This window comes from Glycine soja, chromosome 15 (assembly GCF_004193775.1).
Source record: "Glycine soja cultivar W05 chromosome 15, ASM419377v2, whole genome shotgun sequence".
NCBI lineage: Eukaryota > Viridiplantae > Streptophyta > Magnoliopsida > Fabales > Fabaceae > Glycine > Glycine soja.
In genome coordinates, this window is record NC_041016.1 from 6175118 (window position 1) to 6196039 (window position 20922).

The 20922-nt window shown below is 28.3% G+C and overlaps 2 protein-coding genes and 1 pseudogene across 3 annotated transcripts; all 3 read left to right on the top strand.

The window, feature by feature from the left end:
* The first annotated feature begins 680 nt into the window (after window positions 1-680).
* LOC114387652 lies at window positions 681-2713 on the top strand (annotated as a pseudogene).
* Window positions 2714-9556: 6843 nt separating this feature from the next.
* Window positions 9557-13568, top strand: LOC114386857 (GDSL esterase/lipase At1g28610-like). Its single transcript, XM_028346910.1, has 5 exons — window positions 9557-9939; window positions 10112-10336; window positions 12242-12390; window positions 12833-13106; window positions 13246-13568. The coding sequence occupies exons 1-5, from the start codon at window positions 9627-9629 to the stop codon at window positions 13491-13493; spliced, it is 1209 nt and encodes a 402-aa protein (XP_028202711.1). The 5' UTR covers window positions 9557-9626; the 3' UTR covers window positions 13494-13568.
* Window positions 13569-15322: 1754 nt separating this feature from the next.
* Window positions 15323-19569, top strand: LOC114387076 (GDSL esterase/lipase At1g31550-like). 2 transcript variants are annotated; one of them, XM_028347193.1, is made up of 6 exons: window positions 15323-15339; window positions 15462-15736; window positions 15858-16079; window positions 18252-18400; window positions 18846-19119; window positions 19230-19569. In XM_028347193.1, coding segments are annotated over exons 1-6 (1170 nt in total). In that variant the 5' UTR covers window positions 15323-15337; the 3' UTR covers window positions 19478-19569. The 2 variants fall into 2 exon arrangements, with proteins under 2 accessions (XP_028202994.1, XP_028202993.1); XM_028347192.1 differs by lacking the exon at window positions 15323-15339 and having other exon boundaries at window positions 15401-15736.
* Window positions 19570-20922: the final 1353 nt, after the last annotated feature.

Below are 20922 nucleotides of genomic sequence, written 5' to 3' on the forward strand. Positions count from 1 at the left end.
AGTGTACCTCTATCTAAACCATACAAACTGGGGTATGACAAGTTTTAGAAACAAGAGTATACATTTATATACTACAACAAACAAGCCAGCACGGTCAAGTTACTCAATATAAACTTCAGTGACAATACACATCTCAATTTTGTGGTTGTAATTTTTACAGTAAAGGTATTTTTTCATAAATGTTAAAACTTTTTTTTGATTGGATAGTATTTTAACATTTATATGAAAAACGCAATAGTAAAAGTTAATATTGCCTTTTAATAAATACTATCCAGTAATAAAAAATACCCTTGCCTTTGTATTATCAAATCGAACCTGAATAGTCTCCAATTTTAAAAAACCGCCGGAGAATCTTCACTTTAAATATTTTGTTTTGTGAGGAAAAAAATGTTAAAAGTATATGATATAAAAAAATTTCAATCATTAGATTAATAAGTAATAACTAACTGATATGCCTAAATTGATTTTTTTTAATAAATTATGCTATAGCTTAAAAGAAGCTCTTATCATTAGTTTTAAAAGTTATTTTTTAAAACAATTTCATACTACTCATTAATATCAATTTGTCTCCCAAAATTTATTAAAAAAATATTTCTAGAACAAGTATTTAAAAAAACAATTAGGATTCTCATTCTTTTTTATGTTTTCATCTTATTTAACACTTCCTTAACTATTAAAAATTGATCTTTGCGTGAACCTGGGAAATAACTAGAAACAGTTTTATATGTGCCATTTGTTGTCGACACTCTGACCCCGTGACCTGGTTTACTTAACTTGGCTCCGGCGATGTCAATGAGAATATGAACAATGGAATATTCAGACCTTTCTTCTCTTCACGTGGCTTCTGCACTTCGTTCATCTCACCTCATCAACCATTTCCGCAAAACCATGACTTTGTTCCTCCCTCTACTTTGTTTTCCAATGCTCTGCAGCATTACATTAACTCCGAGACTCCTTCCCACGGCCAAAAGATCCATTCCCGCATTCTCAAATCTGGGTTTGTTTCAAACGCCAATATTTCCATCAAACTACTTATATTGTACCTCAAATGTAACTGTTTGAGATATGCACGCAAGGTGTTTGATGATTTGAGGGATATAACTTTATCTGCTTATAACTATATGATTAATGGCTATCACAAACAAGGCCAAGTTGAAGAGTCTCTTGGTTTAGTGCATAGGCTTTTAGTGTCTGGTGAGAATCCTGATGGCTTTACTTTTTCAATGATTTTAAAGGCGTCTACTTCTGGGTGTAATGCTGCGTTGCTTGGTGATCTGGGTAGAATGTTGCATACCCAGATCCTCAAATCTGATGTTGAGAGAGATGAAGTTCTTTATACTGCACTGATTGACTCTTATGTTAAGAATGGGAGGGTTGTTTACGCAAGGACTGTGTTTGATGTGATGTTGGAGAAGAATGTGGTATGTTCAACATCCCTCATCTCTGGTTACATGAATCAAGGGTCTTTTGAAGATGCTGAATGTATATTTCTGAAAACGTTGGACAAGGATGTCGTGGCATTTAATGCAATGATTGAAGGCTACAGCAAGACGTCTGAATATGCCACGAGATCTCTTGACCTTTACATTGACATGCAAAGGTTGAACTTTTGGCCAAATGTTTCTACGCAATTGGTGCTTGTTCCATGCTTGCAGCATTTGAAATTGGGCAACAGGTACAAAGTCAGCTCATGAAGACACCATTTTATGCCGACATAAAAATTGGCTAGTGCCCTTGTAGACATGTATTCCAAATGTGGAAGAGTTGTGGATACTCGAAGAGTTTTTGACCACATGCTTGTGAAGAATGTTTTTTCATGGACATCTATGATTGATGGATATGGGAAGAATGGGTTTCCTGATGAAGCACTCGAGCTATTTGTAAAGATGCAAACAGAGTATGGCATTGTACCCAATTATGTGACACTCCTTAGTGCTCTCTCAGCTTGTGCGCATGCTGGACTTGTAGATAAGGGTTGGGAGATCATTCAGAGCATGGAGAATGAATACTTGGTAAAGCCAGGCATGGAGCATTATGCATGCATGGTTGATCTGTTAGGTCGAGCAGGGATGCTGAATCAGGCTTGGGAGTTTATCATGAGGATTCCTGAGAAACCGATTTCGGATGTGTGGGCTGCTTTACTTAGTTCTTGCAGACTCCATGGTAATATAGAGTTGGCAAAATTAGCTGCAAATGAGCTTTTTAAGCTGAATGCTACTGGAAGACCGGGGGCATATGTTGCACTATCTAATACTTTGGTAGCTGCTGGGAAATGGGAAAGTGTAACCGAGCTTAGAGAAATAATGAAGGAGAGAGGAATATCCAAGGACACTGGCCGAAGTTGGGTTGGAGCTGATGATGTCTTTTAGTTTTTATAAAAGGTGCAAAGATGCACGACAGCATTTTTTTTGTTAAATGAGATTATCCCTCTAGATTACTTCTCTTGCTTCTAACAATAATGTAAAGTATTAATTAAAATATGAAAGAAATGTTTGATGAAATGGAGAGGCAATGGTGACCTTAGGAGGAAGTTGCTGAAAGTATGGTTCAAGGAGGTTAATCCCAACTGACCAAAAAGAAGAAAAAACATAATGCAGTTACCGGATATTTTGGGCAAAGGTTGAGGGCAAGTCCGGCTGCTCAGAATTGCAAACAACTATATAATTTATATATGTGTATGCATATAACCACAATCTCAATCATTAAGGTGGTGTTTGATTTGATTATTTTTTGTTTTCATTTTCAAGAAGTAGAAAATGGTGATAAAAATGTGTTTGGTTGGATTTCTGTTTTCATTTTCAGTGAAAATATTTTTCCAAACGAACCAAAAACTGAAAACAATCAAATCTCGTTTTCAGTTGAAATCAAGAACTCATTTTGGATAAAATGAAAACGCAGTAGCAAGGAATATAATTCTAAGCAAATTTAAAAATATATTTCCTTTTAAAAACGTATTTTTATTGTTTTTATTTCTTGAAAGTAAAAAACAAAAAGTCAACCCAAAATTTTAATCTTTTGAAAATGAAAATAGTTTTCAGAAACTGAAAACAAAACATAAAAACAAAAAATAAAAATACAAACCAAACACACTCTAATTTTTTCAATCAATATTTGTGTCAGACAAATGCGAATTTTAGGACAACTTAATCTGTTCATCATATTCGTATGGCAGAATTGCCATTAGTTGATTCATATATTTGATTAATTATGTCCATGAATGTAAGGAATTTTTCATTTCCACGATGAAAAAAATTACATTTCTCGTTCTTGTATAAGACTTTCTGTCATTGTATTTAGACAATCATGTGATTTTAAAATAATTGTTATAAGAATTAAAAGAAGACAATCATGTTTGATTTATTTATTTTCTATTTTTATTTTCAGAAAGAATAGAAAACGGTAAGAAAGATACATCTGGTTAAATGTTAGAAAACATTTTCAAAAATCAACTGAAAATAGAAAACGAATAAAGTTGTTTTCTCTTGTTTTCAAGAAAATTAAAAACACGGTTACAGTGCTGTAATTATAACAAGATCGTGTTTTGTTTGCCACTCTATTTATGTAATAATAAGCGGATTAGTAAGGAAAATAGCACAAGGATCTAAATCTTTTGATGGTTATGGACTTTGACTTCATTTTTTTTCTTTTATGAATAATGTTGTATCTTCCTACTAACATATAAAAAAATATTAAATACATAAATGTATCTGTGTGATGAAATGAGTTATTTCTGGCAACCATATTCATGAATAATGTTTGTTCTTGCATCCACATTTGGCGTTAGTTTAAAGGTGAGAATAAAATATTTGATTTTAGGTAGGGTAAGCAATCAACAAGGATTAGAAGCAGCAGTGGAAGCAACGGCTACTTTTCTGAGCAACGCTGTGAAGCCAGTCATTGTGGGAGGGCCAAAACTAAGGGTAGCAAAGGCACAAAAGGCCTTTCTGGAGTTTGCAGAAGCTTGTGGATATCCAATAGCAGTTTTGTTGGCCCCATCTTCAATGGCTATAGCTCCGTTGGATACTCATTGTTGATAAAGAAGGAGAAAGCCATAAAAGTGCAGCCTAATCGGGCGACCATTGGCAATGGTCCTTCCTTTGGCTGGGTTTTCATGGCTGATTTCTTAACAGCATTGGCTAAAAAAGTGAAGACCAACACTGCAACTGTGGAGAATTACCGATGTATCTATGTCCCACCAGGCATTCCTCTGAGGCGAGAGAAGGATGAACCACTTAGAGTTAATGTTATATTCAAGCAAGTTCTATTTATAAGCTCCTTCAAGATTTTAGATCAAGAAGTTCTTGGCAGGGATTCGAATTGGAATTCTCTACCTGTTGTTACTTTGTTCTATAACTAAGATTTCATTCTAAACTTGTGTTTTCTTTTTATGCTTAAGAACAAGATAGTTGTCAGCATTTATTATATCTAGGCTTAACTTGAACATTATGAGCTCCACATACGGGGTTGTATTTATTTGATTGAAATCATCATCATGGTCTTGCTTACCAACTGATTTTAGCTCCAGTAGTTTTCATCTATCATGGTAGTAACTGCATGACTCCTTAATCAAATTCATCATGCTAAAACCATGTTAGCAGTCTTCATAAATAGCTTCATTGTTTGTATACATCTGTTAATTGTGATTGGACTAGAATTGTGAAACATTGCACAAAAACGGGGAACATAGCAGTTTCAGATGATTCACAAAACTTTGCTAAATATGGGACATTATTTACTTAATTTCAATCAGATTAATATATTTAAGCAAGCTTTATCTTTTAGGCCAGTAATCGTGTTGAACAGGAACTGCTGAGCGGAGATACTGCTGTAATAGCTGAAACTGGAGACTCATGGCTCAACTGTCAGAATCTCCGTCTGCCTGAGAATTGCGGCTGAGTCATTAACTATGACTGCATTTAGCATTATGCTAATTGAAACTTTTATATTGTTGGAATAAACATTGTCAAAATTTGAATTCCATCTTTCAGGTATGAATTCCAGATGCAGTATGGATCCATTGGTTGGTCAGTAGGTGCTACTCTTGGATATGCACAGGCTGCAACAGACAAGCATGTAATTTCTTGCATTGGTGATGGCACTTTTCAGGTTAGTAAGGTTATAAGAATAGAAACTATCTGTGTCCAGAATGCTAAAGATAATATACAACTGTTTTTCTTTTTAATTAAGTGTTGACCTAGAGTATGAAATTTTGTGCGAAATTGAAGTAATGCCATAAACAATGGCTGAATGTTTGAAATAGTACCTTTACTTGGTCATCCCTTCTTTCTTCCTCTGCCACAGTATTGACTATTGTTGGGGTTATGTGTTGTTGGTTCGTATTTATCGCGCTAGAGAGAGAGCCCACAGAACTTGCTTCTATCTTTTTATTAATCCCTTATGTAAATTGCTTCATTCTTTGGTTGTTTGCTTTGAAAAAGAAATTGTTTTTGTTTTTGTGTTTAAATATTTGTATAGAAAATGATAAAAAAAACATTTTTTTTAAACAGAAATAGTGAAAATGATGTAATATTTTTATAATATTTATTAAAAATAGACAAAATAACAAATGCTTTCTTAAACTAAACAAGTTTTTGTATATTTTTACTGTTTAATTGGGAAAAGAGAACAAAAATCATGAGTAGCTAAAAAGAAAATCCTTCATTTAGGGAGAGAGAGAATACGAAACAGAAAAAATTATTGAAATGATAACTTATATTTTTTGTATTGAAAATTTAGGGTAAAATAATATCTCAATTTTCTAAGTAGGAAAAATCTTCATACTTAATTATATTCACCTTATTCTAAAAAGGAAAAATAGTTGGAACTTGTGACTTGCCATCTATACAATATGTTAGGTATTTTACTCAATTCAACCACTCCTTAAAACTTTTATACCACTAATTTTTTGAATTGTGATTTTAAATATATCTTGTTGCGAAATAAATAATTTAAATAGCCTTTCAGTTTCTTGTGACCATTGAATTAGACTTTCTGCGACATATTGACGAAAAATGAAAGAATTAAAATCGATATCGACACTATATGTGGTGGATGTGGTTTGTAGTTGGTAAACCGGTTCACTAATGATAAATAGGATTTGGAACTTGTGACTTGTCATATACAATATGGTATCTTTTTTCCTTAAAACTTGTATTCCTCTAATTCTTCGAATTGTGATTTTACATATATTTTATTTATAGATAAATTATTTTAATAGCCTTTCAATTGTCAATGACCATTGAATTTCTTTTGGTAAAGCAAAGAATGACCATTGAATTTAGACTTTCTTGGATATACCGATGAAGATGAAAGAATTAAAATTGGGTGGTGGATATGGTATGTAGTTGGGTGAACATTTACACATTTGATTTCAAACATTCTTGACTTTATAAAATTAATTTAAATTGGATTTGGGTTTAAAATCAAGTCATTTATTTTTTTTAAAAAGAAGTTTATAATTCATTGCTTAGCACAAAAGCTACGGATTTTGTTTGTTTGTTATAATAAAAGTTGATAGCATTTTCTTCTATTGGAAAATTGGCAAACATTTTTTTTTTTGGAAAAATGTTTGAAAATCATAAAGCCAACTAGCTATAATAATCGTCCTAAAACCTATACATGCTTTTGAAAAAATTGTGCAGGAATTAATTAAATACGCCTTAAATTGCACATTTGCGAGCAAATAAGTGTGTGCTTTTGATAAGTTTAATATTTTTATCATAAAACTTTTTAAAGATATTTTGAAAGTCATCATTATAACTTCTAATTTCTAAAGCACAACAAATTTATTTTTGAAGTTTAAAATTTTAAATTATTTTCTAAAATTTTTATAATTTAAAAATTATTTAAAATTTTAAAAAAATCTTTATCTCATTTTTTTATTTACCAAAATAATAAAATAAAAGACTAACTTGCGTATGTAGATCAGAACACCATGAAAGTAATTCAAATAATTTTTTAATGAGTAATGATATATCATCTTTTAATCTTGCTAAAAAATTATAATACTTTATAAAGAAAGTATTACCCCAGAAACTAAATATGTTTAATGCCTTACAAATATAAAAATATTTATATAAAACAAGAGAATTAATAAGAAAAATGTTACGGAAGAATTCATATTTTTTATAAAAAATTATTCTGGATTGATTTACAAGCTAAGAGTACATTAACATTTCAGCAACTTTTTTCCAATAATATTGGCATAGAGTACTTAAAAAATTATTCAATAAATTGTGTTTTCGGTCGTGGGTTATTTTTTTTGTCCTGTAATTTAATGTGTGTTAAAGGTAACCCTATGATTATATTTGAATTAAAATTATATTTTTTTGGGATTCCAATACTCAACTACAAATTCTAATATACAAATAACAATAAATTATTACTTTTAAATCTTTGAGATATGAGTATGACCTATAGTCTATCAAAGACTTTTATATTTTGGTTTGGCATAGGATCTGATAGCCTTCTTCGCAACAAATATTTAATATTTTATAGGATTTATGGGGTAGAAATGTAATAGGAAAGTTAAAGAAAAAAAAAGTTAATCAAAATAATAAGGAATATAAAAAGGCACATGAGTCACACCTTAATTTGATTATAGGAATAAAAGTTATGAAGTAGTAATGTGTAATCAAAGTATGATAGTTTCAACAAAAAATTAATTTTATCCAAAAAATAATATTATATATTGGTACCCAACAAATAACATAAATATATATATATAGGCCGACCTATTAAGCTTATAAAAGTTTTTAATAAATTTAAGCCTGATCTATTTAATTTAATGAGTTTTTAAAAAAAATCTGAACTTAACAAATAAGTGAGTTCAGACCTGGTCTATTCCAATCCTTACTAATAATAGAGAGGGAAGATTAACCTTTTTCACGAGTCTTTATTTTTTGTAAGACGTTGTCTGTTTTTAATAAAATAGATGCTTGTTTTTCACGAGGGAAAAAACATTCATGACTGACTGTGAAAGCCTGACAGGATCCAAAGTATAATGTAATGAGATGATGCCGATATATATATATATATATATATATATATATATTAATGTTTAATCTGAATGATGCCGATAAGTCATTGGTGATAGGCGTTTTAGGAACACTGGTCAATTAATTAACAAATAATAATAATAATAATATATTTTAAGTCTACATAAATATAATTTTATTTGATTTTAGTTCTTATATTTTTTTTTGTTATTTTTAGTTCTCTAACATTTTTCGAGTGTTGTTTTTTAGTTCTTAATATGAATTATAGTTAGTTTAGTGTGTTTTTTTGAGGCATAGTTAGTTTAATGTTGAAAATGAAAAATACTAAATAAGATAATTAAGATAATAATAAAATATTTTAAAATAAGATAATTAGATTATTTTAAGTGCGAAATAACTCAATTAAATAATGTATTCATAATTTTATTTAAATAAGATAATTATATATAATATTTTTATCTTAATATATTTATAACATATTTTTATTGTTTTAATTTTATTTTTACTTTTTCATTCAATAATTAATTTTAGCATTGATTTTTTTTAAAAGACACTTATTTTTAATATTTTAATTTTAATACTATAATTATAATTATAATTTTAATTGATTGTAATATAATATTATTCATTTTTAATATATCACAAACAGTGCTTTTTCCAAAAATAAAATAAAAAAATTATTAAATGTGCTTTATTTTTCTAAAAATTATTGATCATAATATATTAGAAATTATATTTAATATGAAAATAATAATCATTACTTTTTTTCTTTTTCTATCCTTACGTAATTCCAAAGTAATTTCGTTCATAATATGTTAAATACCTTTTGTACTAGTCATTCTTTAGACATAAAATGATAAATGCATATAATTTATTATGTAATATAAAATAAAAATTATATGTGGTCACATTCTTTAATAATATTCTCTTAACAAAAAGTAACGATTAGGTAATAAAAGTAATATAAAAATTACTGTTCGTAATACATTAAATTTTTAAAGAATAACAGAATAAATTATATATAATTATCTTTTTTTATAAAAGATTTATTTGAATTACACAACTAAAATAAATCCATTTATTTTATAATTGAGTTCTTTCGTCTAATTGTAGAAAAATAATCATAAAGACCTAATTAATTTCTTAACCCAATATTGCCATGTCTAGTTTGCATTGAATATTAGCACTTCTCTAAGTCCTATTTTAACCTATTTAAGTCAATATTGTCACTTATGCGCACGTTTAGAACCCAACAATCTTAACCAAGTTGTTGCTCAACTAATATTTTCAATTATGTAGATTCATTTAATTCAAGTATTATTTCAAAGTCTCTGTAAGTAAGGCCTGGTGCAGCGATAAAGTTGTGCTTTGGTAACTTATTGGTCATGGGTTCGAATTCGGAAACAGTCTCTTTGCATATGCTCCCCCATACCTTCGCATAACGAATAGCCTCTTGACAATGGGGTAAGAAGTTTTTTATTATTTCAAAGTCTCTGTAAGTTTCGTTCTCTATAATATTCTTGTTACAAAATTGTTGTATGTGAATATTATGAACCATCGATGGTTATCTTTTCTTTATCTTACAACAAATTAAGACGAGATTGATTTTCATGGGACAACTATATAGATATGAAGTGGTGTTTGCTGATGTGTAATCTCATTCACCCATTCATTCCAATGGGATCAGTTTGTGAAGAGCGATGGATAACAGTTACCATCACAACGGTGGCATTGGTGATAGCTTCTTCAGCACCATTATTATTGGCGGCATGCCCTTACACCTCCATCTTCAGCTTCGGTGATTCACTTGCAGACACTGGCAACTTGTATTTCAGCCCCTACCCACCCACCAACCACTGCCTTTTCCCTCCCTACGGCGAAACCTTCTTTCACCATGTCACTGGACGCTGCTCCGATGGCCGCCTCATCATCGATTTCATCGGTATCATCTCTCTTTTCTATTAATATGATCATGATTAGTTTAAGGATCCGAGACTTAATCTTTTTTTAAAAAATGATTGTCAAGAGTTTAATTATAATTGACAGATTTTGTTTGGATAAGTTTATTTTTCTGTTGGTCATATATATTTTAGATGGGGTTTTGTTGTTTTCAGCTGAGTCACTGGGGATTCCACGGGTGAAGCCGTATTTGGGAATCAAGAATATTGGGAGATGGAGTGTGGAAGAAGGGGGAGCCAATTTTGCTGTTATTGGAGCCACGGCTTTAGATTTCAGCTTCTTTGAAGAGAGGGGCGTTCCTGTGAAAACCAATTATTCTTTGTCAGCTCAATTGAATTGGTTCAAGGAATTGCTTCCTACTCTATGCAATTCTTCCACAGGTAGGTTGTCAATCATTTTCTCTCATCTCCATAGATCAACACACACCAACCTTTTCTAAGTCGACTGTTAGTAACTGATAATTGAGTATTCAAAAAACAGGCACGCTCATCAATTACTGAATTCTTTTTATTTTACATTGGGATAACTATAAATGTTTTTTTTTTATCTCACGTTTACTATTTTTTTTTCCTGTGATTAAACTTTGGATGTTATATTCAAACTCTGTTTATGGGATTTTCTTACCACAATTATCATACGAATCAAGAATGTGGATTACTATTTTTTTTCCTTTTTATCTTTTTTATCACATCGTTTATTATATGTTTTTTTCTCTACTTATTTTTTTCCATATTCCTCTTTTGGCTTATATAATTGCATTTTTTTACTGTCAATTTTTTTGACAAATTTTATCCTTCCATAAATTAATTTAACACATTTTAGTCTTTTTTTTTATATATAAAAAAAACCTTGTAAACTTTTTTTTTATCAAATTCATCAAAAAATAAAAAATTAATGATAAAAAAATGTATATAATTAAGCCTTATCTTTATTCTTTCCCACAATCCATTAAAAAAACAAGGTGAACGTTTAAAATTTGCGTTTAAATATTTCATTTTGGCCGTACCAGAGTAATATAGTAATATATTAAGAATAATGAAATACGAACATCTTTTTATTACAAATATTTCGTTAATACATATTACTTCTCTCAATTTTTTTATTACACTATATCGTATTTTATACTTCTATTTTTTCTCTTCCATTTCTTTTTCTAACTAGGTGTTCAAATAGAACAAAGTGTTCATTAATTATTTTTTTATAGACTCATATAATTTTTTGGTCCTACAATAGAAGTTTTTTTTATTTTAATTCTTTAAAGATTTTCCTTTTAATTTTGAGTCCATGTAATTTTTTTTTAGTTTTTACTATCCAGTAATAATATTAATTAATAACATAATAGTGTCATTCACAATTCATTTACTTGTTCTATTATCAATTCTGATTTTAAATTCTCGTTTGTTTAAAATAGATAATGATGTCACACTAGTTGTGACAATAAATTTTAAAAAGATAATTTACAAATTTACATGTGATTGCTTTATTTTGATGATATGTAACAAGTTAAATGATGATCAATATTGTTGTTATGACATTAGTTAATGTTATTATTTGAGAACAATGACTAAAAAAATTACAAAACTAAAATAAAAAAATCTTTAAAGGATTAAAAAATATCATATTTTATTAGAATCAAAAGATTATTTAATTTTTTTTCTATTAATGTGACTATTGGTCTTTTGCTAAATATGTAGGTGATAACCCTTTTTTCCTTCTCTCTCCATGTGTCTCTCTCTATACATTAAAAATATTTATGAAATTAAGTGTAAAACTCATTTAATTAAAGAGTAAGTCAACTCATTAATTTCATTAGTCTCAATAAATTTCAAATAATAATAAATAAATTTGTATACAATGATAACTACAATGTTAAAAATTAGAACCCACTTAAACAACTCAAACTCCTTTCTACTAAGTTGATTTTAATGAGTTAACTAATAATAAAGAATGTGTGAAATAAGATGTTACAAATATTAGCGGTAAAGTTGTGTCTTGGTGACTTGTTGGTCATGGTTCGAATCCGGAAAGAGCCTCTTTGCATATGCAAGGGTAATGCTGCGTACAATATCCCTCCCCTATACCTTCGCATAACGAAGAGCCTCTGGACAATGGGGTACGAAGTTTTATATAATTTTTATATTCTACATGAAGATGAGAGCACCTGTTTATAGAAAGTGAAGACAAAGTTATGGTGTCGTGCCCTACAAACCCAACTACAATTCAGTTTGACAAAAAAAAATCAATTTGACAAATATTGATTTATGAATTTAGGTTTAATCTTGCAGGTTGCCATGAAGTTCTTAGAAACTCATTATTTCTGGTGGGTGAAATTGGTGGAAACGATTTCAATCATCCTTTCTCTATACGAAAAAGCATAGTAGAAGTTAAAACATATGTGCCATATGTAATCAATGCAATATCTTCGGCAATCAATGTAAGATTTCATTTTTGTTTAAGTAAATTCTTAAGTTTCTTTTACTAAATTGAATATCTTATCACATTAATCTTCGAAAAGCTTAGGTCACCCAATTATTACCTCAAAAATTTAGTTTAGTCACTTATTTAATTCTCCAAAAGATTTTATCATCAAAATAGTAGATCAAAAAATATTTTATCACAATTTTAATCCTCTATTTTAAGTATTTGATCAATTAATACAATGATATGATATATTCTATTTTTATTGAATAATTCGATGAAATTATTTTTTTAACATTAAAGTAGCGACAAAAATTATAAGGATTAAATTTTTTTAATTAGTGGTAACATATGTAATCCGAAGATTATTCTTTCTGTGTTATAATCCCTGACTATTTATTTTTTCTATTTCAACTTTTAAGCATTAACAAAGCCTTTTGTACTTTTTTTCTTTCCAGGAATTGATTGGTCTAGGAGCTCGCACGCTCATCGTTCCTGGGAATTTTCCAATAGGATGCAGTGCAAGTTATTTAACAATCTATGAAACCGAATATAAGAACCAATATGACCAATTTGGGTGTTTAAAGTGGTTAAACAAGTTCGCCGAATATTACAATAATGAGCTCCAAAGTGAATTAGATAAGCTTCGAAGACTTTATCCTCGTGCTAATATCATCTATGCTGATTATTTCAATGCTGCATTGCTTTTCTATCGTGATCCCACAAAGTTTGGTAATTCAACCTTTTCAACTCCCGTTGTAATTTAGTAGAAGTTTCTTTCAAATAATGCTCACAGTGCACATTCATACTTCAACAACATTACTTCATTCATACTTATAATGTTGTGATTTATATTTTGATTCCTATGTAGGTTTTACTGGTCTTAAAGTCTGTTGTGGAATGGGAGGTCCATACAATTACAACACATCAGCAGATTGTGGCAATCCAGGCGTGAGTGCTTGTGATGATCCTTCAAAGCATATTGGGTGGGATAGTGTTCACTTGACTGAGGCTGCATACAGAATAGTTGCTGAAGGTTTAATAAAAGGACCATATTGTCTCCCCCAAATTAATACTTTGTGCTTGATGAATGTAAGCTCGGGCTATTTCAATAGCTAAAATGTTTCTTATGATGAAATGAAGTGAAATAAATTCAATGTACCTACCACTAGCTATAATATGGTTTGCATGACATACATATCTTTCACGAATATAATTATCAATTTTTACAATCATAGTCTTAGTTTAAGATTAACAATGATAATGATATACCAACAAAGTTATTTCTTCAACAAAAAATGCAACTCTCTGCTAATGGAAATTCATAAGAAATGTATGGATAGAACAAGTTCTCATGATTCATTGAACATTGGTGCTTCAATATTAATTGACCTTAAACTCAATACAAAAAATGAGTAAAATATCATTTTAGTTCTTGAAAGTGTATAACTATATTACACTAGTATTGGAAACTAAGAAAATTTTAAATAAGTCTATGAAAATGCAACACAATTAAAAAATGCTACAAGTGATATTATTAACATATGTTTAGGGGACTAATTAAAAAGAAAATAATTAGATAAGTTTATGAACTTATATAAAACTATTGAAAATTTTAAGGACTTACTTGAAAAAAATAGTTTTAGGACTAATGTGATAACATGTTACACTCTTGAGAACAACCAAAATTATGGTTTATTTTATAAAAAATAGTGATACTCTTAATCTCTTCTTAACTAAATTTGGATCCTCTCAATCACTTTGCCATCTAGTCTTCTTTATCAATTAAATGACTAAATAATAAATGAACATTGTTCAAAGTATAAACTCAGAGTTTACCCAGACAAAATAGTTGATTAAATCAATTTGGGTTATAAGGTAACAATTAATTTAGCAAGCATACCAAATCAAACTAGTATAGATGAATATTCAAAATTGTTTCCACAAGACTTACATAATATTTGGTTCAATAAGCACGATTTACTAGCTAACCTTTAATGAAAAGATGGAGTAATTGACATAAGAGTACTCGATGCATTAAGTGTACTTAAAAATCAAATTAAAATAAAAAATAATAATTATATCCTTTTGGAAATTTTGTCTAACGTTAGTGTTTGTTTAGGTAAGCATTAAAATTCATTGGAAAAAAATGTGAGGGAAACTTTTCAACTTGGTTAACACAAATGGTTTGCAAACACACTCTTACAATACAACAAAATTGAGTAAAATTTAATTACTGGATCGAGGTTGTTGGGGTTGAACTTTGTTAAAAAGTCAAATATGTATTCTCAACACTAACCCATTCTACTCGTTCCAATATACAATGATGCAGACAATTTTTCTTATCTCTTTCAATTGTGACTCCATATTTTCAATACGAAATAAACTTCTAGAGAGAGACAGTTGTGAAAATAAGAGATGAAAAGAGTGCAGAATATAATTTATATGTTTAAAATATTTATTAATTATAAATTATAAATATACTTGTACAAAATAAATATTTATTATATGCAATGTATAAAATAAAATTATAATTTAATTATATTTTTTTATATTTAAATTTTAGTGTAAAATAAATATCTGAATTTAAATATGGTATCTTACTCCATTCCATCAATCCTTAAAACTTTTATACCTCTAATTCTTTGAATTGTGGTTTTACATTTTTTTTTCTTACGAAATAAATCATTTTAATAGCCTCTTTCAATTGGCAATGACCATTGAATTAGACTTTGTTCGAAATATCGATGAAAATGATCGACATCATTATTTCATGTGGTGGATATGGTCTGTAGTTGGTGAACATTTACGCACTTGACTTTACGTAATTTTGAAATGAAAATGAAAATCACGAAACCATGTTTTTTTTTTTTTTTGAGACAAACACGAAATCATGTTAAGAAGATGTAAACCAATATTTGAAAATCTGCAACGCTAAAACCAAACAAGATAAAGTTGTGCACATGTAGGAGTTAATTAATTATTCCATAAATTACACATTTGGCAGTAGATAAAGTAGTGTGCTTTGATAAGTTATTGATTTTTATTTTATGGAACAAGAATAAATATATGTTTGCGGATGTGTAGGAGCAGACAGCACATTCCAATGAGGTCAATTTGTGAACAGCGATGGATTTCAATTGTTGCTTTTGTGGTAATAGCTTCTTCTTCAGCTCCATTATTGGCGGCATGCCCTTACACATCCATCTTCAGCTTCGGTGATTCATTTGCCGACACTGGCAACTTGTACCTCAGTTCCCACCCACCCACCCATCACTGCTTTTTTCCTCCCTACGGCGAAACCTACTTTCACCGTGTCACCGGACGCTGCTCCGATGGCCGCCTAATCATCGATTTCATCGGTATTATTCCATTATTTCATTACAATTAAATGATTTAGGATCTATTTGAGATAACTGCAATACAAAAAATTATATATGATTGATCTTATAAATATTATCTGTTTGGAGCTGTTGCGTGCAGCTGAGTCACTGGGGCTTCCGCTGGTGAAACCGTATTTTGGAATCAAGAAATTTGGGGGATGGAGTGTGGAAGAGGGAGCAAATTTTGCTGTTATTGGAGCGACTGCGTTAGACTTCAGTTTCTTTGAAGAGAGGGGCATTTCTATTCCAACCAATTATTCTTTGACAATGCAATTGAATTGGTTCAAGGAATTGCTTCCTGCTCTCTGCAATTCTTCCACAGGTAAATTCTCGATCATTTTATTTTCTCATCTCTATAAATCAATATAGAGTGTTCATGATTGTGTCCGTCTTATAGAACTGTCCAGATTTTAAGTTAGTTTTGACGTGTCTATATTTAGAAATTAGATTTGATATATTTTGAAAATAGATTCGATTGTACTTTGGATTGTACGTTCCAACTGTCTCAAGTTCAATATTTTTTTAAAAATATATATATTTTGAAATAATTATATATTAATAATGTAATATTTTTACTTAATAAATAAATTTTATATAACAGAATATTATATTTATATTAATATTCTTTATCGTAAAATATACTTTAATTATAATTTCATATTTTTAATTTTATAATTTAACTATATGTATATTTGTTTAGTAGTTTTTGTGATGGATACTTTTCAACCAAGCACGAAAAACATGGCCTAATAAACAAAAGAAGCATGGGACCTTCATCAATTGCTGAGCAGCCTGACCAATCTTTTTATTTTACTTTTTTTATAAAATAAATTGTTTATTTTCGTGATCCCCATGAATTGTCGCATTCCAGGCCCGGCTATGGCGAATTCCTGTCTCTATTCAATTTAGGTTGTACTTTGCTCATCATCATTATCTATAATCTTCTTCTATAAATATATATGAAAAATCTTGTCTAACTTTTTACTGTGGCAATCTGTCAAGTCCATATACAGCAATATAATTTAAAATAACATTTGAGTAAATTATACTAATTATTTTTTATCTTTTTTTAAAAAAATTATACAAATACTCTTGTCTTTTTATATTTATAAGTTACAACAATCTCCTTTGTAGATGAATGTAGTGTAATTTTTTAAAACAATTAAAGAGGTGATGCAATATATAAGAGATGTGTATGTAATATTTTTCAACAATTAATAAAAATTAATGTAAAAAAATACAGAAAAAATTGTGTAACTTCACCAAAATCCATAGATAATTACTGTAAGTAGTATTATTATCCATTAATATAATAGAATGATAAAAATTAATAAAACCCTGGTGTACGGGACAATTTTTCCGGCTAACTATGTTTGGTAAACAAAAACTCTGCCCCTCCTCTCTATCTATCCAAGGAAGGCAAGGACAGAGGCCTTTAGATGTGGTCTTAGTTTGTTTGCTACACAAGTTTATTTTAATAATTTATTTCAAAGTAATTTATTTTGATAAATGATTTGAAGTAATATATAAAAAATAAGTTAATTAGTAAGTTATTAATTTTTTTCTTCTTTCCAATTTTATTTTTATTATTTTATTTAATTTTAAAACCTTTTTATCTTTTTTGTTTGTTGTTTAAAAAAATCTTAGTATCTAATCTTTTATAGTCATACAAGTGACCAACAAACACATCTGTACAAATAAAAAAATAAATATTTCATAAAAATTAGATCTAATAAATTTACTTTTTGTTTAATAAAAAATAATTTTATTTTTTGTTTTAAAATAATATTATTAATAAAATATTTAAATGTTAAAAAATGATTTTAAATTATATAATTCTGATAAATTTAATTTAATTTAATTTTAATAATATTATTATTAATTTAATATAATTCTGATAAATTTATTTTATTTTAAATTTAATTTAATATTATTAATAATATTATTTCATAAAAAATTATTTTTAATAATATAATTTTTTTAAAAAAAATATTATCCTACTTTTTAAGATGATAAGTTATTAAAAGAAAATCCAAATATTATAAAATAATAAATATGTGTTTATGTTATTTGACATTTCTGAGTTAATTTATCCATTAATCTTATCAAATACATTTAATTAAATATGTTAGCTTATAAGTTTTCAGATTATTTTCAATTTTTCAATTCCTAACTTAAAGTTTATTAGCTTATAAGTTTTTAGTTAATTTATCCGTTAATTTTATCAAACATAATCATATAACAACAATATTAATAATGAATATTCTCCAAACCTATCATCTTTAAGTCAATCCTAATGGATTAATTAATAATAAAGAATGTGTTACATAAAATGGTACTAATACATTTCATAATTTTATATTCTTATATTCGACATGAAAGACAAGGATTGTTTTGTAGAAAGTGAAGACAAAGTTACGGTCCCATGCCTTAAAAATCCAACAATAATCCAACTTGATAATACTGATGTTTGCACTAAGGTTTAAACTTGCAGACTGCCATGAAGTAGTTGGAAACTCGTTATTTCTTATGGGTGAAATTGGAGGAAATGATTTCAATTATCCTTTCTTTCTACAAAGGAGCGTAGCAGAGGTTAAAACATATGTGCCGTATGTAATCAGGGCAATAACTTCAGCTGTCAACGTAAGATTTTATTTTTCTTTGAGTAAATCCTTAATTTGCTCTTCCAATTTTGCATATGTTATCACATTAGTACTTTGAAAATTCTTTTATCAAATTGGTCATACTTTAGTTCTTCAAAGATTTTATTATCAAATTAGTATTTTAAAAATTCTTTTATCACCACTTCAATACTCTATTTTAGGTATTTTATGGATTAATGCAATGGTAGATTCTATTTTTTGTGGAATAATTTGGTGACAATTTTTTTGAGATGAAAGTAGTGACAAATACAAAATATTAAGATCAATTTGATGATTAAAATTTTTTAGGTAGTGATAACATATGTAACTCCAATGAATTAAATTAAAGATTTGCTTTTTTTATTTTATAATCTGTCTTACCAATTTTTCTGATTTTAGTTTTGCTGCATACCAAAAGACTAATACCTTTTTTTTTTTAATTACAGGAGTTGATTGGTTTAGGGGCTCGCACACTCATAGTTCCTGGGAATTTACCATTGGGATGTAGTATAAATTATTTAACAATCTATGAAACCATGGATAAGAACCAATATGATCAATATGGGTGTTTGAAGTGGTTAAATGAGTTCGCTGAATATTACAACCAAAAGCTCCAAAGTGAATTAGATAGGCTTCGGGGACTTCATTCTCATGCTAATATCATTTATGCCGATTATTACAATGCCACATTGCCATTATATCATAATACCACAATGTTTGGTAATTCAACTTCCTCAACTCCTATTGTAATCTAATAGAAGTCTATTCTAACACTTTCATCATATTACTTAATGACTATAATTGTGGTTTATATTTTGATGTCTATGTAGGTTTTACTAATCTTAAAACCTGTTGTGGAATGGGAGGTCCATATAATTACAACGCAGCAGCTGATTGTGGCGATCCAGGCGCGATTGCTTGTGATGATCCTTCTAAGCATATTGGATGGGATAGTGTTCACTTCACCGAGGCTGCATATAGAATAATTGCTGAAGGTTTAATAAAAGGACCCTATTGTCTCCCCCAATTTAATACCTTTTGTTTGATGAACATAAGATATGGCTATTTCAATAGCTAAAATGTTTCTTTTGATGAAATGAAGTGAAATAAATTCAATGTAGCTACCACTATAATATGGTTTGCATAAGACATGCATATCTTTCAATAATATAACTATTTTCTTGTTCTTATTTAAAAGACTTAAGTTAGTAGTATTTGTCATTTTTTTTATAAGATTCAATTTATAATTTCTCTTGCATTAATTATTTTTGAATTAAAATATTACTAGTTAGTTTTATAAGCAAACATTAGAAGAGAAACTGACCCAAAAAAAAAAAAACAATTAGAACAGAAAGAAAAGTGTCATGAAAAAAGTAATTTTGTGAATTTGCTTGCTATCCCTCACACATTCTTAGACAAATTGAAAATAGAAACTACGATTTCCGTTATGTGAACACATAATGAAGGATTATTGTACTCAATTGTTGATAATGAACTTGTGATAATTAATTAGAGTTTGTCTTAAAAGATCATTCCCAATGTAGATTTATTGTTAACTTGCAAGCTTTGGAAATCTTACCGCATTCCAATCTCAAATATATATATATATATATATATATATATATATATATATATATATATAAAATACTCTTATATGATACTAATTTTAATCAGCACAGATTATTTAAAAAATAAAAATAAAATATTCCTAAAATAAAATCATATTTTAAAACACCACTTATTTTAATAATAATTTCAAAAAATTACACCATTTTAGTGTAAAAGCCGAATCCACACTCCCTAGTCACGTTATAATATGTGCAAGTCACTCAATCATTAAAGGTTTTTTATATATAATTATTTTTCAAATCTTATATCATTATTTTTGAAATTTTAATTTATTTTATGCATGAATATATTTTGAAAATTTTTATTCTATACATATATATATAAAATTAAATGCATAATATTATTATGAAATTATATGAGAATCTTATTCATAATTATATTATATCTTGATCTTGAAATGCATAATATGATTTATTCTCATATAATTAAGTTTTATGTCTAAGTAATTTTTATAATTTTTATTAATTATGGATTAGCCACATCATCTATGTTTTGATTAAAATTATATATTAAGTTGTTTAAAGATCATATAAGGAATTAGACATAATATTGTGATTAATTGTACTTATATAATGAATTTTATCTCACAATAATTCTTATTATATTTGTATAATTAATTGGGATAAAATGATATTATTTTTCATGGTTTACCCACAAGCATTATGAGATATGTATAATTTGTCAATTTTATCATAAAGTAAATATTTGTGATAAAAATTAAATTATTTTTATATTATACCCGTAAAGCATGAATTTAAGTATGTAATTTGATTATTCTATCATAAGGTTTAATTATTTCTTATTGAATTAAAAATTTAGCCCACTGACAATTTTTATGTCACAAGATTCAATTTTCTGGTATGTTTATATTGGTAAAAGATACAATTAAGATTA